This window comes from Gorilla gorilla, chromosome 9 (genome assembly GCF_029281585.2).
Source record: "Gorilla gorilla gorilla isolate KB3781 chromosome 9, NHGRI_mGorGor1-v2.1_pri, whole genome shotgun sequence".
NCBI lineage: Eukaryota > Metazoa > Chordata > Mammalia > Primates > Hominidae > Gorilla > Gorilla gorilla.
In genome coordinates, this window is record NC_073233.2 from 10,477,095 (window position 1) to 10,494,737 (window position 17,643).

General features: G+C 39.3%; 1 protein-coding gene across 2 annotated transcripts in view; it reads left to right on the top strand.

Annotated features, from left to right (window-relative positions):
• RRM1 (ribonucleotide reductase catalytic subunit M1) overlaps positions 1-17,643 on the top strand; it is a 43,580-nt gene that overhangs the window by 16,239 nt on the left and 9,698 nt on the right. Inside the window, exons 6-14 of one of the 2 annotated variants that reach the window (XM_019036627.4) lie at positions 1,403-1,442; positions 1,702-1,864; positions 8,139-8,280; positions 9,662-9,745; positions 11,420-11,581; positions 11,957-12,036; positions 13,002-13,203; positions 16,514-16,663; positions 16,865-17,086. In XM_019036627.4, the coding sequence (XP_018892172.3) occupies positions 1,403-1,442; positions 1,702-1,864; positions 8,139-8,280; positions 9,662-9,745; positions 11,420-11,581; positions 11,957-12,036; positions 13,002-13,203; positions 16,514-16,663; positions 16,865-17,086 (1,245 nt within the window). Of the gene's footprint in view, positions 1-1,402; positions 1,443-1,701; positions 1,865-6,144; positions 6,166-8,138; positions 8,281-9,661; positions 9,746-11,419; positions 11,582-11,956; positions 12,037-13,001; positions 13,204-16,513; positions 16,664-16,864; positions 17,087-17,643 lie in introns of those variants that run through there. The other variant, XM_063710909.1, reaches the window with a different exon arrangement.

The window sequence follows — 17,643 nt, forward strand, 5'->3', positions numbered from 1 at the left end:
GGAGTGCAGTGGCGCGATCTTGGCTCACTGCAACCTCTGTCTCCTGAGTATAAGCAGTTCTCCTGCCTCAGCCTCCTGAGTGACTGGGACTACAGGCACACACCACCATGCCCAGCTAATGTTTGTATTTTTAGTAGAGACGGAGTTTCGCCATGTTGGCCAGTCTGGTCTTGAACTCCTGACCTCAGGTGATCCACCCACCTTGGCCTCCCAAAGTCCTGGGATTACAGGCATGAGCCACTGCGGCCAATTTAGTTTAAATTTCAATTTAAAGTGCCCATAACAGGCTGGGCGTGGTGGCTTACGCCTGTAATCCCAGCACTTTAGGAAGCCGAGGCGGGCTGATCACCCGAGGTCAGGAGTTCGAGACCAGCATGGGCCACGTGGCGAAATGCCCTCTCTACTAAAAAATACAAAAATTAGCTGGGCATGGTGGTGCATGCCTGTAATTCCAGCTACTTGGGGGGTTGAGGCAGGAGAACTGCTTATACTCAGGAGACGGAGGTTGCAGTGAGCCAAGATCGTGGCACTGCACTCCAGCCTGGGTGACAGAGTGAGACTCTGTCTCAAAAAAAAAAAAAAAAAAAGTGCCTGTAACAGACCAGGCACTGCTCTAAACAACATATACACTCATTTAATCCCCTGAGGAATCCCTGATGTATATGTTGCTCATTTAATCCCCATGAGGAGTCTTCAGGGGATTAAATGAGTGTAATGAGTGTATATGTTGCTTAGAGCCGTGCCTAGTCTGTTACAGGCACTTTTTAAGTGTTAGCTGTTGTGAAGTTGATGATGATGATGAATACTACAACTTCTGTTAATGTGTGTAGAGCTGGCTTTTTCCAGAAATTTTCATGCAGTCTCTGCCGAAACAAAAGTGCCAGTGAGAAGGCTGAGATGGGAGGATTCCTTGAGCTTAGGAGTTTGAGACCAGCATGGGCAACACAGGGAGACCATGTCTCTACAAAACGTTTTAAAAAGTTTTTTTTTAAAAAAGTGCCAATGATAATCCTGGCTAACATGACGAAACCCTGTCTCTACTAAAAATAGAAAAAAAAAATTAGCTGGGCCTGGTGGTAGGCGCCTGTAGTCCCAGCTACTCGGGAGCCTGAGGCAGGAGAATGGCATGAACCCGGGAGGCAGAGCTTGCAGTAAGCCGAGATCGCGCCACTGCACTCCAGCCTGGGCGACAGAGTGAGACTTTGTCTCAAAAAAAAAAAAAAAAAAAGTGCCAATGATAATGTTCCAGATGAAGCTAGGAAGAGTAAATGTGCTATTCTTTTCATTTGAAATTTTATAGAAACGGCGAAGATTTAAAGAGATTGCCTTATTGTGGATGATATATCCACTGCGTCTTTAAAAACGGTGCTCTGAAAATTTTTTGTTGTTTCTCTCTTTCTAGACGCTAGAGCGGTCTTATTTATTGAAGATCAATGGAAAAGGTGAGAAATGAACATGTTTGTGTGTTACATTTTCTACTCATTATATTGAATGTATAGCTTTGAGCTATAAGTCTTAATATTCCTGCTTAGACTCTAGATAACATTTTGGACTTTAGGTTTAGTTTGTGGATAATTGTCCTGTTTATTAGTATAAAGTTTTTCTAGTTTCCTTTTGGTGTCCTTTTCTGAAATTCAAATACGTATCTCAACCTAGTTTTTCTGACGTCTCATCATGTGAAAACTCCTCTTTTGTCTATAGTGGCTGAAAGACCGCAACATATGTTGATGAGAGTATCTGTTGGGATCCACAAAGAAGACATTGATGCAGCAATTGAAACATATAATCTTCTTTCTGAGAGGTGGTTTACTCATGCTTCGCCCACTCTCTTCAATGCTGGTACCAACCGCCCACAACTTTCTAGGTAGGTGTTTTGAGTAGGGAAATAAGCCTTGACCTGAAGAAACTGGGCAGTTAGTTCATCACATAAAAAATAATTTAATGACCTTTTAATAGCTGCCTGCTCTGATTAAATGAGATTTAGATTCTGGAAAGATCTCTGACTGTAATGTGGTAAATGAATTGGAGAAAAGGCAAATGCTTATAACAAAAATGTTCTAAAATTGATTGGATTGTGGTGATGGTTACACAAGTCTATGAGTATATTAAAAGCCATTGAGTAGTACACTTTAAATGGGGAATTATATTATTTGTGAATTATATTCCTTTTTTTTTTTTTTTTTGCGACAAAGTCTCACTCTGTCACCCAGGCTGGAGTGCAGTGTTGCGATCTTGGCTCACTGCAACCTGTGCCTCTTTGGTACAAGCAATTCTCCTGCCTCAGCCTCCTGAGTAGCTGGGATTACAGGTGCCCGCCACCACACCCAGCCAATTTTTGTATTTTTAGTAGAGATGGAGTTTCATCATGTTGGTCAGGCTGGTCTTGAACTCCTGACCTCAGGTGATCCACCCGCCTTGGCCTCCCAAAGTGCTGGGATTATAGGCATGAGCCACCACGCTTGGTGTGAATTATATTTCAATAAGGTTGTTTTAAAAAGAAGGTAAGTGCCAAGAACTAGTTAGGGGACTCTTATAGCAGTTTATATAAGAAATTGTGGTAGTCTAGATTAGGGAGGTGAAAGTAGAAATTGACAGAAGCAGATAGATCAAAAGATATTTAGGGCCAGGCATGGTGGCTCACATCTGTAATTCCAACACTTTGGAAGGCTGAGGTGGGAAGATCACTTGAGGTCAAAAGTTCAAGGCTGCCATGAGCCATGATTATGCCACTGCACTGTAGCCTGGGCAACACAGTGATACCTTGATTAAGATAAAAATATATATAAAAGATATTTAGGCTGTCAAATTGACAGAATATGGGTCAAGAATGGTTCTTGCATTTATGGATACAGTAAGTAACAGGATTAATGATGATGCCATTTGTTGAGAAAAGGAACACTAACGGTCTGGTAATACATTAAAAAAAATAATATGCCATTATCAAGTTGGTTTGTTTCAGGAATTCAAGAACATGGTAACATCAAAAAATACATTAATGTAATTCATTGCATTAACATTTTATGCAGTTTAATGCTCTTTCATAATAAACACTTTAGCAAAATTGATATAGAAAATAACTCCCTTAATTTGGCAAAAGATATCCAATAAAAACCTAGATGTATCGTCTCTTTTTTCAGCATGGTAGTGGAGGCCTGAGCCAGCATTGTAAAATAAGAAAAAGAAAAGATTGGAAATCAGGGAACAAAACTGTAATGATTTGAAGAAATGATTTTTACATAGGAAATTCAAGAGCATCTGCAGACACATTATTAGAAATAAAAGATTTCAGCAAAATATCTGGATATAGGTTCAATATACATCAATCAGTTACGTTTCTGTACTTTAGCTGTTAGAAAATTAAGTCTTAACCTACAGCCATGCATTACTTAACGATGGGGATATATTCTGAGAAATGTGATGTAAGGTGATTTCCTTGTGCAAACATTATACAGTATACTTATGTAAGCCTAGATTGTATAGCCTACTACACACATAGGATATATGGCATGGCCTGTTGCTGCTCATAGGTTACAAACCTGTGTAGCATGTTACTGTACTGAATACTGTAGGCCTTTGTATTACCATGGTAAGTATTTGTGTATCCAAACATATCACAGTAAAAGTACCCTATAAAAGATAAAAAATGGGCCAGGCGCGGTGGCTCACGCCTGTAATCCTAGCATGTTGGGAGGCCGAGGCGGGCGGATTGCCTGAGCTCAGGAGTTCGAAACCAGCCTGGGCAACATGGTGAAACCCTGTCTGTACTAAAAATATAGATATAAAAAAATTAGCCAGGCATAGCAGTGTGCACCTGTAGTCCCAGCGACTCAGGAGGCTGAGACAGGAGAATTGCTTGAACCTGGGAGGCAGAGGTTGCAGTGAGCCAAGATCGCGCCACTGCACTCCAGCCTGGGCAACAGAGCGAGACTCCGTCTCCAAAAAAAGAAAGAAAAGATAAAAAAAAGATACAAAATGATACATCTGTATAGGACAGTTATCATGAATAGAGCTTGTCGGACTGAAAATTGCTGTGGGTGAGTTAGTGAGTGAGTGGTGAATGAATATGAAGGCCTGGCTGAGTGCGGTGGGTCATGCCTGTAATCTCAGCACTTTGGGAGGCTGAGGCAGGTGGATCACGAGGTCAGGAGTTCAAGACCAACAGGGCCAACATGGTGAAACCCTGTCTCTACTAAAAATACAAAAATTAGCTGGGTATGGTGGCAGGCGCCTGTAATCCACTACTTGGGAGGCTGAGGCAGGAGAATTGCTTGAACCTGGAAGGCAGAGGTTGCAGTGAGCCAACATCGCACCACTACACTCCAGCCTGGGCAATAGGAGCGAAACTCTATCTTAAAAAAAAAAAAAAAGAATATGAACGCCTAGTACATTACTGACGACTGCAGACTGTACAAACATTGTGCACACTAAATTTATTTTAAAAATATTTTCTTCAATAATAAATTAACCTTCGATTACTGGATGACCACTGTCGTATGTGTAGTCCATCGTTGCCTTTTTTTGTTTGTTTTTAAGACAGAGTCTCACTCTGTTGCCCAGGCTGGAGTGCAGTGGCATGATCTTGGCTCACTGCAGCCTGCACCTCCCAGGTCCAAGTGATTCTCCTGCCTCAGCTTTACAAATAGTTGGGATTACAGGCGTGCACCACCACACCCAGCTAATTTTTGTATTTTTAATACAGACGGGGTTTCACCATGTTGGCCAGGCTGATCTCAAACTCCTGACCTTGAGTGATCCGCCTTCCTTGGCCTCCTGAAGTGCTGGGATTACAGGCATGAGCTACCATGCCCGGTTTTTTAAGTTTTTTAGAAATTTCTCTAAAACATGATTAAAGGACATTAAATAATAAATAAATGGAATAGATTCAATTTTATAAAAATGTCAGTTTTTCCCAAGTTAAAATATAGATTCAAAGTAATTCTAGGCAAAATCTCAACATACTGATTCTAAAATTCATGTGAAAGAGCAAAAGACTGCTCAAAAATGTCAGGTCCAAATTCCTGGAACCTGTAAATGTTACCCGATAAGGAAAGTGGTCTTTGTAGGGATGATAAGGATTTTGACGTGGAGAGATTATCTTGAATTATGTGGGTGGGCCCTTAATCCAATCAAAAGTATCCTTGTAAGAGAGAGGCTGAGGGAGATAACGACTCACAGAAGGGGAGAAAGTGATGTAAAGATGGAGGGAGAAATTGGAGTCATGTGGCCACAAAGGAGAGCAATTAGCCACTAAAAGCTGGACAAAGCAAGGAACAGATTCTCCCTCAAAACCTCTGGAGGGAGCACTCCAAAAAAAAAAAAAAAAATGAGTTGCAGACATTGTGACTCTTGATACCTCCACTTACCTTTTTTTTTGAGATGGAGTTTCGCTCTTGTCACCGAGGCTGGAGTGCAGTGGCACGATTTTGGCTTACTGCAACCTCTGCCTCCTGGGTTCAAGCAATTCTCCTGCCTCAGCCTCCTGAGTAGCTGGGATTACAGGCACGCGCCACCACACCGAGCTAATTTTTGTATTTTTAGTACAGATGGGGTTTCTCCATGTTGGCCAGGCTGGTCTCGAACTCCTGACCTCAGGTGATCCACCTGCCTGGGTCTCCCAAAGTGCTGGGATTAGAGGTGTGAGCCACTGCGCCTGGCCCTACTTCCACTTATATCTCGATAGGAGAATATATAATATGACCTCAGAGCAAAAGACCATAGAGCAAAACATTGGAAAAATTGACTACATTACAATTAAAAACTTCTGTGTGAAAGGCAATGGAAGGGCACCGTGGATCAATAAGGCCGAGAGGCGAGACAAAGAGGGCAAAAATCTTCTTTATTGAGCTCTCGGGCGAGGTTCACTGGTCCGCAGGGGGAGGGCCAGGGAAGTCGCGCTGTGCCAAAGGTGCAGCGTGCTTTTATGGATGCTGGGTGAGGAGTGGTCGGGGTAGGGGCAGGGTCGGTTGAGTTTCACGCTTCTGAGTGTGACACGCCCTAGTGGGCATGTGCGTTAGTCGGGGTGGCGGGAACAGGAAAGGTGAACCCAGAAATGCTGAGTCAGGGTGTCCGAGGTGGCGATCGCCATCTTGGAGTCTTCACCGGAGTCCAATCACTGTGAACCAAAAACGAAGTCAAATAACAAGTTTCACACTTTGGGAGGCCAAGGTGGGTGGATTACCTGAGGTTAGGAGTTCGAGACCAGCCTGGCCAACATGGCGAAACCCTGTCTTTACTAAAAATACAGCTATTAGCCAGGCGTGGTGACGTATGCCCATAATCCCAGCTACTCAGGAAGCTGAGGCATGAGAATCATTTGAACCTGGGAGACGGAGCTTGCAGTGAGCCAAGATCATGCCACTGTACTGCAGCCTGGGCAAAAGAGTGAGACTCCATCTCAAAAACAACAACAACAAAAACACCCAAAAAAACAAGTTTCAGACTGGGAGAAGATATTTGCAACATGTTAACTATTGAGAGATTATAAGAAAAACAAGGCCAGGTGCAGTGGCTCCTGTCTGTAATTCAACACTCTGGGAGGCCAAAGCAAAGGCTGGCTTGAGGGCAGAATTTGAAACCAGCCTGGGCAACATAATGAGAGCCTGTCTCTACAAAAGTAGAAAATTAGCCAGGCGTGGTGGTGCACACCTGTAGATCTAGCTACTTGAAAGGCTGAGGTGGGAGGATCGCTCGAGCCCAGGAGGTCAAAGCTGCTGTGAGCTATGATCATGCCACTGCACTCCAGCCTGGGTAACAGAGTTAGACCCTGTCTCAAAAAAAAAAAAAAAAAAAAAAAGAAAAGAAAAGAAAAGAAAAACAGAAAGCCAAATAGAAACATGGGCAAGGGCTATAAACAAATAATGCATGCAAGAAGAAACTTGATTGGCTAATAAACGTTTGAGGTGTTAAACTGTGCAAGAGGAAAATGAAAATTATGTATATATATATTTGATAAAAATGAAAAGGCTGACAATTCCAAGCATTGATAAGAATGTGGAGCACAAGGAAATCTCATACATTGCTAGAAATAGATTTGTCCATCCACTTTGGAGACTCTTTAGTAAAGTGAAACGTGTATATCTTTTGACCCAGCAGTTCCTCTCCTAGGTTCATATTCTACAGAAATGCTTACAGATAAACACAAGGTGTTGTGTTCAAGAATTTTTAATAGCAGCATTGTTTGGAATTGCAAATGAATTGGAAATAATCCAGATGTTCATCAACAGGCACATGGGACAAATGTTTTGTTATATTTATACAATAGAATACCTTATAGCAATGAAAATAAAGTTTGTTTACATGTATCAAAAGGATTAATTTCTGTAAAGCAATATTGAATTAAAACAAGTTGCAGAATGATAAACAGATATGCAACCAGAAAAATTCTAAGTGTATAACATGTAAAAATGTCATAAAGGAAATGCTTGAAAATGTTAGAGGATTGCAATGAGGGTATATTTGTGGTGTCTAATTTTTTGAGGTAGGTGGCAAGTACAGAGTATTTGTTACATCATTCTCTATATTTTTCTGAATGTCTGAATATTTATATAAACACCTAGTCAATAGATAGAATCCATTTGCATGATTGAATATTCAAGGCAGTGAAGAGATTATTGATAGAGTAAGGTTCCTGAGGTGGGGAGCAGGATGAGATCCAAAGTGAGGTAAAGGGGTTGTCTTTAAAAAGACTGTAAAGGAGCTATAATTTTGGTAGACATATCAAAGAATTGGTTGACAATTGAAGAGATTATTTTCATAAATGTTTGTTTTTCTTGGCTTACTAACAACCTGAAAAGACGGTGATGTATGTTTATGAATATGCATGAGAAAATGTGAAAATAGCATGTTTGCAGTCTGGTGAAAATGTAAGCCAATATTTTAGAGTTATCTATAAGACTTCCTCCTAGGCTTATTTACTTACTATCTAGGGGAGGCAGCAAGATGATTTTAAAATGATATTTCGATATGTTTTATTGTGTCATGTACAGTAAAGTGGGTTTTCTTCTTTGAAAAACATTTAGGAACTTTCTAAACTTCAACTCTTTTTTTTTTTTTTGCCTTAGTGTCTTTGTGTTGAGTAATCATTTTTGTGACTCTGCTTCATTTCCTTGCTCTAAGTTGAGACATTTTTTCCCCCGTAGCTGTTTTCTTCTGAGTATGAAAGATGACAGCATTGAAGGCATTTATGACACTCTAAAGCAATGTGCATTGATTTCTAAGTCTGCTGGAGGAATTGGTGTTGCTGTGAGTTGTATTCGGGCTACTGGCAGCTACATTGCTGGGGTAGGTTTCTGCCATTTGACTTTTAAAGGGGGATTCAAGTCTAAAAGCAACCAGAGTCATGGTTGAGAGGGCATATGCTATTTTTTGGGAGTCCTGGGTCTCTGTTAAATTACTAAATGGCTATGTGACTTGGAGTGAGTCGTTTTACTTCTGGCTTCATTTTCATCTATGTTATTAGATATTCAGATTTGACTAGATAATCTCTAGAATCCTTTTTAGCTCAGGTTTTAGAATTCTGGCTTATTTTAGCAGTAATAAGAGCAGTTATCATTTATTGATTGCTTACTGTATGTAAGTTTGTTATAAATGTTTTACATGAAGTACTCATTTGACCCTTACTACAACGCTATGAGGTAACTATGATTATAGACTCATGCCAGAAATTTTATTCCTTAAAATAACCTTGTGAATAAAGATACCATTGTCTAATTTTACAAGTGAGGAAATTGAGACTTAGAAAGTTGTTACTTTCTGAGATCAATCACTTAATATGTGGTAGAGCCAGGATTCAAGATTTATGCATTGACACTTTATGATGTAAACTTTAGCCCTTTGTTAGTTTACTGTTCAATGGGAGTCAAGATAATAGTTTTGGATTTAAATCCTAGCTCCACTACTTAACTAGTAATGTGGCCTAGAGTTAGTTATTTTGTGTCTGAGTTTGTTTACTTTTCTGTAAGGTGAAGAAAATATCTAACTCTGTAGAATAAAGTTCCAGAAGGAAATTATTCCATTATGTTGTGTTTTGGAGGTGCTGTGATATATACAGCACTTTACACAGTGGTAGAGTGAGCTATTGCTCACTTATCTTTCTAGACTGTTTAAAGGCTTGTGTTGGGATCAGAAGGGTTAAAGAATTTGATGAAGTATCTTCTAGTCGTAGAAGTCTCTATTTTCTTAACATCATTCCAGAGTCCACTTATTGCTGAGAATCTCCTTTTACCTTATTTATTGCCCTGATATAGCTATCGCATATAATTCTTATTGTAAATTGCCTTGATTTCTTTTGGGAAAAAGGCATTGTAGTAGTGTTTATATTCTTTTTTACTCTACCCAAAGTGTATCTTTATATAACGACCTTTAGAAGATGTAGAGTTTAAATTTAGCTACCTTGATTTTGGATCCCTTTGGCTTGTAATTGTTACATCTCATTATAAATTAGAAATGCCATGAGGTAACTTAGTACATAATTGTAATTATTCAACATTTTGTTGATTTTATTTGGGCATTTTTCCAAAGCAGAAGTAGAGATGGAGAGCAGGTAAACCTTCATAGATTGCTACCTAGAAATTAGGCATCTTTTTTCATAAAAGAATGGGGCCATTTTGTTCTTTTCTTTGCTGAGTGCCCTCTGTCATTTCTATCATGGTCTCTCTTTTAGACTAATGGCAATTCCAATGGCCTTGTACCGATGCTGAGAGTATATAACAACACAGCTCGATATGTGGATCAAGGTGGGAACAAGGTATGCTCCATGAATTGAAAGTACTGGAAATCAGAACTAAAGGTGATTTAGTCATATACACTTAAGATGGTTCATTTATGTGTAGTTTCTAATTACCTTTTTTTACTTGTAAAATCAATTTGAGGAGGTATAATTATTTTAATATGCATATACTTTAAATGTACAGTTTGATGGGTTTTGACAAATGTATACACTTGTGTAATCACCACATTGATAAAGAGGTAGAACATTTCCATTACCCCAAAATCTTTGCTCCCTCATATACCTTTACATTCAGTCAACCCTGTCACCCCTACCCATACATACTTTATCCCTGGCTCTAGACAGCCACTGATCTATTCAGCTTTCTTACATGATAGTTTGTTTGCAAAGAATTTCTCAAGTTGTAATTCGTATAAATTTGTTACTTGAAATGGGGTTGTAACATGTGCTCTAGGTTTTTCTTTCATTTTTTTTTTTATCTCTCTCTTATCACCCAGGCTGGAGTGCAATGGTGCGATCTTGGCTCACCGTAGCCTTGACCTCCTGGACTTAAGTGATTCTTCTGCCTCAGCCCTCCCATGTAGCTCAGACTATAGGCCTGTGCCACCACACCCAGCTAATTTTTATATTTTTTGTAGAGGCGGGGGTCTCACTTTCTTGCCTAGGCTGATCTCAAACTCCTAGGCTCAAGCAATCTACCTGCCTTGGCCTCCCAAAGTGTTGGGATTACGGGTGTTAGCCACTGCACCTCGCCTAGGTTGTTCTTAAAACAAAAACAAAAACTACCTGGAATAACAAAACTCTCCCTAATTGGCTGGATGCAGTGGCTCCCGCCAGTAATCCCAGCACTTTGGGAGGCTGAGGTGGGCTGATCATGTAAGCTCACAAGTTCAAGACCACGAGTTCAAGCTCACGAGTTCAACATGACGCAACCCCATCTCCACAAAAAATACAAAAATTAACCAGGTGTGGTGGCGAACGCCTGTAGTTTCAGCTTCTCTGGAGGCTGAGGGGGGAGGATGGCTTGAGCCCAGTAGGCAGGAGGTTGCAGTGAGCCAAGATTATACCACTGCACTCCAGCCTGGGCAATAGAGCTAGAACTTGTCTCAAACAAAACAGAACAAACAAACAAAAACTCTCCCTAATTGATAGAAGAAACAGTAAAGTTGAGAGAATTGGGTTGTTTACCTTATTTTATCAACAGGATGGTTTGCAACTAGAGTCTGCCTTTTGTGACTGTAGGCACACTAATCACTTGTTAGTTTATGAATTTCTCTCTGATGGACTTTGGGGACCTTGATAAGACAGATCAACTTTTTGACCTACAATAAGAGCATGGCTTATACTGTCAAAGCAACTTCCTTTGGGCTTTATGTACATGTCATGTGGTGTAAAGAGAGCTGGGCTGTTGCTGAAGAGGAGGCTCCATCTGTAGTTCATCATGTCACTTTAGAAAAGTTAATCTTGTTTCACATTTTGTTTATATCATTCGTTCGTTTTTACTCATAGAATTGTAAAATATTACTTTTACAATTATATATGGAAAACTTACACTTTTATAATACTTTTATTTATGTTATTTAATTCCTTGTAGTGAAAATCAAAGGAGATACTATAAAAGTGCTTTGGGAGACATGATGTTTCTTTGTTTCATTTTTATTCTGAAGAGAATTATGATTTATTTACCACTAGCGTCCTGGGGCATTTGCTATTTACCTGGAGCCTTGGCATTTAGACATCTTTGAATTCCTTGATTTAAAGAAGAACACAGGAAAGGAAGAGCAGCGTGCCAGAGATCTTTTCTTTGCTCTTTGGATTCCGGATCTCTTCATGAAACGAGTGGAGACTAATCAGGTGAGAGATAGGTACTTGTTGGTAATAGCAACTTGATTCACATGAGCTTTCTCTTTTTTAGTCATCTTAAGTCATGCTTAGGAAGAGCCCATATGTGTGTGATGCCACAGAAGGCATTCTGAACAAGTTAAGAGATGCCATGCTTGTCTTCTTATATTTCTATTCTCTAAAGTAGATGCTTTGTGACCTAAATGCTTAAAAGGTCATGTATAAACAGGCAGACCTAGATGTTTGGGCCTGAACCTGAAAATGATTATTTCTACAGCAAATTTCCAAGAGAGCTTGTAAAAGTCACCTTATGCTTGCAGTGTTTCTAATGGATTATGGTTGGCTATTTGAAATTTCTTATGAGTGATTTTGTCTTTTTCTTTTTAGGACTGGTCTTTGATGTGTCCAAATGAGTGTCCTGGTCTGGATGAGGTTTGGGGAGAGGAATTTGAGAAACTATATGCAAGGTATGGGAAAAATATGAAAGAAAACAATAATGTTTTAACCATGGTTTCTCTTATTTCAGGGGTCCAAATATCAAAAGTACTTGTCAAGAATCTTTTGAAGCATCTAAGAGAAAAAGTGACTAATAATTTTGGTCAGATTTGCTTCCTGACTCTTCACCAAAATTGAGTTGTGTCTTCTTCTTTCTTAAAACTTTGGAATGTATAAATAGGTTCTTGGGATTTTTAATTGATCCTTTTAAAAATTAAGATGACTAGTAGGGTTATTATTTTGCTCTGTCATATAGTACTTTTGATAAGCTATGCTTTATGTTGCATAAAGGAATCATGAGTGACTAGGACACATTTGTCAGTAGTTTATTAAAATTAAATAGGTCAGGTGCAGTGGCTCACATCTGTAATCTCAGCACTTTGGGAGGATGAGGCAGGTGGATCATTTGAGGTCAGGAGTTCAAGACCAGCCTGGCCAACATGGTGAAACCCTGTCTCTAGTAAAAATACAAAAATTAGCTGGGCGTGGTGGTGCACACCTGTAGTCCCAGCTACTTGGGAGGCTGAGGTAGGAGAATTGCTTGAACCTGGGAGGTGGAGGTTGCAGTGAGCTGAGATTGTGCCACTGCACTCCAGCCTGGGTGATAGAACGAAACTCTGTCTCAAAAAAAAAAAAAAAAGGAAAAAAATTTAGCACAGTCTTAAGAGATTTGGCTTCCTTAGTTTTTACTCCTTTTTATTATGAAAGATATTATTGGTTTAGTGGGATTGCGATCATCTGAAGGCACCTAAAACTGCCTCATTTTCCCCTATGGCTTTAGCTAGAGTAAAATAAATATCATATTCCTTTTTTTCTTTAGCAAAACTTAGAGAAAATTTAAGAGTTTTCATAACTTTATATTTTAATGTCTTCAAGTTGTCTACAATAAAGTTTTTTTAGGGAATATATATTAAATAATATTATCTGTGCCTTTCAGTTATGAGAAACAAGGTCGTGTCCGCAAAGTTGTAAAAGCTCAGCAGCTTTGGTATGCCATCATTGAGTCTCAGACGGAAACAGGCACCCCGTATATGCTCTACAAAGATTCCTGTAATCGGAAGAGCAACCAGCAGAACCTGGGAACCATCAAATGCAGCAACCTGTGCACAGAAATAGTGGAGTACACCAGCAAAGATGAGGTAGGTAGAAAAAATTCTTCCTAGAGTACTAAGAAGAGAACCTTAGGCAGTTATTATTTGTGAATTCCTCACTTGATTTCACTTGAGATAAGTGAAGGGAGTTTGCATAGTTGTAAGCAGAAGAACACTGTTAAAGGCAGAGAGCAAAGGAAGGAAAGGGTAAGATCTGTGCCTATAAATGTTTTTTAGTCTAAGCCATGTGGGAAAGACACAGTTTTTTCTTATACACACATCATTGTAATAACATTTACTCAAGAAAAATAGAAATATACAGTTATGTTAGTTTAGGACACACACAAAAATGTGTTAGGATGTACATTCAGTTTAAACTATGTAAGCCTTGAGCCTGGAAAGTGGAGGCTGCAGTGGGCTGAGATTGTGCCACTGTACTCCATCCTGGGTGACAAAGTGAGACCCTGTCTCAAAACAAACAAACAAAAAACCAAAAACAACAACAACAAAAGTATGTAAGCTTATAAAGAGAGTCCTTTCAGTGAATGGTGAGATCAAATTCTAATCTCAAGTCTGTAAAGAGACTTCACAGAAGAATCAAGGCTAGAAATGGGACATGGATTTGGTGTTTTAAAAAAAAGTTTGAGAGAGGAGCTTTCCATTTGGAAAGAGTGGTCTGTATGATACACCAGAGACAGGGCTGGGTTTTATGCAGTGCAGCAAGTAAGTCTGTTTTGATGGTGCAAGTAGATTAATTATTGGAATATGGAGAGATGGCTATGGCTGGGGGAAGGGAGATAGAAGGTAGAAGCTGACATGTCACAGATAGGTAGCCCTTGTAGGTTTCTGAGAGGAAAATAGCATCAAAATGTTAAGATGAAAAGGAAGGTTCTTGCTTCTGGTTACAGAGTGTCTTGCTGTGAGAAGGGATTAGAGGTTAGCCTAGGGAGATTGTTGTAGTAGTTGGATGACAGGCTGCTTTGATCTTGGATGTAAACTATGGAAACGAGGAAGGAGTAGATCCTCAATTCTAGGACCTTGAAAAAAAAGACAAATGAAAAGTCAGGAAGTAAATGGAAAGTGAGTTAAATATACTGCTAAGGTTACAGTTTAATTCAAAATTTATTGTGCAATAGCTATATGTAAAACACAATGTTAAGTGCTCTGAGAATATAAATAAATATGCTGCCCTCTGGAAACTTCTAATTTAGTTGGAAGAAATCGACATATATTGAGGTAACTATTATGCAAGACAGATTATATTATAGAGGCTAGAGTGACATTTTAAAATAAAAATCAGATAATGTCATTTGTCTGCACAAAACTACTCTTTGGCTTGCTAACCCATGCAGAATTCCTTTTTTTTGGGGGCATCAAGATTTCACTCTGTTGCCCAGGCTGGGCTGTGGCTCACTGCAACCTCAACAGAGTTCTTTCTTTTTGCAAATTGAGCTATAATTCACTCTTTTTAAAATGTACAATTCAGTGTTTTTTTCTTTTCTTTTCTTTTTTTTTTTTTTTGTATATCTGCAAGTCTGTGCAACCATTACCACTATCTAATTGTAGTATTTATTTATTTATTTATTTATTTATTTATTTATTTATTTATTTTTTGAGACAGAGTCTTGCTCTATCACCAGGCTGGAGTGTAGTGGCTCGATCTCGGCTCACTGCAACCTCCGCCTCCTGGATTCAAGCGATTCTCCTGCCTCAGCCTCCCGAGTAGCTGGGACTACAGACACGCACCACCACACCCAGCTAATTTTTGTATTTTTAGTAGGGACGAGGTTTCACTATGTTGGCCAGGATGGTCTCAATCTCTTGACCTCGTGATCCGCCCACCTCAGCCTCCCAAAGTGTTGGGATTACAGGCGTGAGCCACCATGACCGGCCTGTAGTACATTTTTATCTCTGTAGATAATGAAACCCTTTACCCATTAGCAGTCACTCCCTGTTCCCTTCTTCCCTCAGCACTTGACAACCACTAATATATTTTCTGTCTCTAGATTTGTGGACATTGTGGACATTCTATAGGAATGGAGTCATATAATATGTGGCCTTTTGTGTCAGGCTTCTTTCACTTAACATGTTCTTTTATTCATGTTGTAGCATGTATCAGTACTTCATTCCTTTCCATCCAGAGTTCTTACAGTGCCCTACAAGGTCCTACACAACTGGATAACCCACCTCATCTGCGGTTACTTTCCCCTTTGTTCACTTTGCTCCAACCCTTTTAATTTTCTTGCTTTTTCTCAAACATGTCAACCATGATCCTACCTCAGGATTTTTGCTCCTTCTTCCCTCTTGAATGTTAAAATGCACCCCCTCTTCCCATAGCCACATGATTTGCTTTCTAACCTGTTCAGTTCTTTGTTCATATGTAACATTTTCAATGAGGTCTTTCTTGACAATTCTGTTTAAAAATTATACCCCCTTCATCTTTATCCCCAGTACTCTCTGTCTTCTTTTCCTGCCTATTTTTCTTCCTGGCATTTGTAAGACTTCTGTGATTCAAGCTATATTTAAAAAAATGGGTATTTGGCAACATGTGTAGAATGGAGTAGATGTGAAGGGCATCAAGAGTTCAACTGGGAAACTTTCAGTAGTCCATGTGAGAGAAGTTAAGACTTTGGCTTGGGATAGTCATAATCAAAATGGAAAAGAAAGTGTATTCATTCAACATTATCAAGACTTACTGTGTGCCAGATGTGTTGCTAGTGCTAAACATATAAATAAGATGATCCTTGTGTGAAGAAGCTCACTGCCTCGTGTAGTAGAGAAATCACTGGAAGAGCTTTTTCAGAAATCACAAATTGAGATCCATTGTTGCTAAGGGCTTGTCAGAATATCAGTGAAGGTGAGGTGGACGTGTGTGTTTTGAAGAACTCTGCAGTGATGGAAATGTTCTGTATCTGATGGCTATTGAGCACTTGAAATATGACTAGTGCAACTGAGAAACTCAAATTTTATTTCATTTTAAATAGATATATGTAGCCAGTGGCTACCATATTGCAGGGCACTCATCTACTGAATAATGAGATAGGTATATGTAAAAAGCTAATTATAACGTAGTGTGATATATGTCTGGTAATAGAGCTGTGTACTGTGGAATATAGGGTTCTCTCTCTATCTTACCTATGTTGCTGATGCATGTTATAACAAACACATATGACTAGGTATTGAAGAAATAGAATCACTGGGATTTAGAAATGGACTGATGAATGATGAAGAGGGAGAAGTCAAATATAAAAATTTAAAATTTTACTGTCTGAGTATTAGAGGCTCACATGGTGGTGTAATTGACACAGGAAGTAGAAATAAAAATTGTGTGATTCTTGACCTGTTTTTCGCATTCCAGGTTGCTGTTTGTAATTTGGCTTCCCTGGCCCTGAATATGTATGTCACATCAGAACACACATACGACTTTAAGAAGTTGGCTGAAGTCACTAAAGTCGTTGTCCGAAACTTGAATAAAATTATTGATATAAACTACTATCCTGTACCAGAGGTATGAATAGATTTCTCTGCTTATTGGTAATTATTGAAATCCAAATTGAAAGGAATCAATCATGATCTTCAAGTCATCATTTAAATGGTTATCAATAAAATGGTTTGAGAAGAAGAGGTAGTCTGTCTCATTTGGTACAGAATGTTGCTTTTCCTGTTCAGTAATGTTTTCTCCTTTTCTTTAAAATCTGTTGACACAAAGGCATGCCTATCAAATAAACGCCATCGCCCCATTGGAATTGGGGTACAAGGTCTGGCAGATGCTTTTATCCTGATGAGATACCCTTTTGAGAGTGCAGAAGCCCAGTTACTGAATAAGCAGATCTTTGAAACTATTTATTATGGTGCTCTGGAAGCCAGCTGTGACCTTGCCAAGGAGCAGGGCCCATACGAAACCTATGAGGGCTCTCCAGTTAGCAAAGGAGTAAGTATATGGATGGAATTGTTTTTGCCTGTGAGTACCTGTAGTGGGCTGAATGGTGACCCCACAAAAGGATATGTCCACATCCTAATTCCTGGAACCTGTGAATTTAATTTTATTTGGTTCAAAAAAAGGGTTTTTGCAGATGTAATTAAGAACCTTGAGATAAGGAGATTTACCTGGATTATCCAGGTGAGCCCTAAATCTAATGACAGTTGTCCTGCAAGAGACACAGAAGGGGAAGCAACGTGACTATGGAGGCAGAAATTGGAGTGTTACAACCACAAGCCTTGGAATGCTGATAACCACTAGAAGTTATAAGAGGCAAGGAACAGAATCTCTTCTAGTGCCTCTGGAGGGAGTGTGGCCCTCCCAACATGTTGATTTTGGGCTTCTGGTCTTCAGAACTATGAGAGAATAAATTTTTGTTAAGTTACCAAGTTTTTAGTAATTTGTTGCACCAGCCATAGGAAACTTAAATACCTTTGTCCTCTGGAGTAAAAAGGATACTCTGTTTTAATCTCTTATTTAGAACTAGTCATTGCTAAAATAATGTAAGA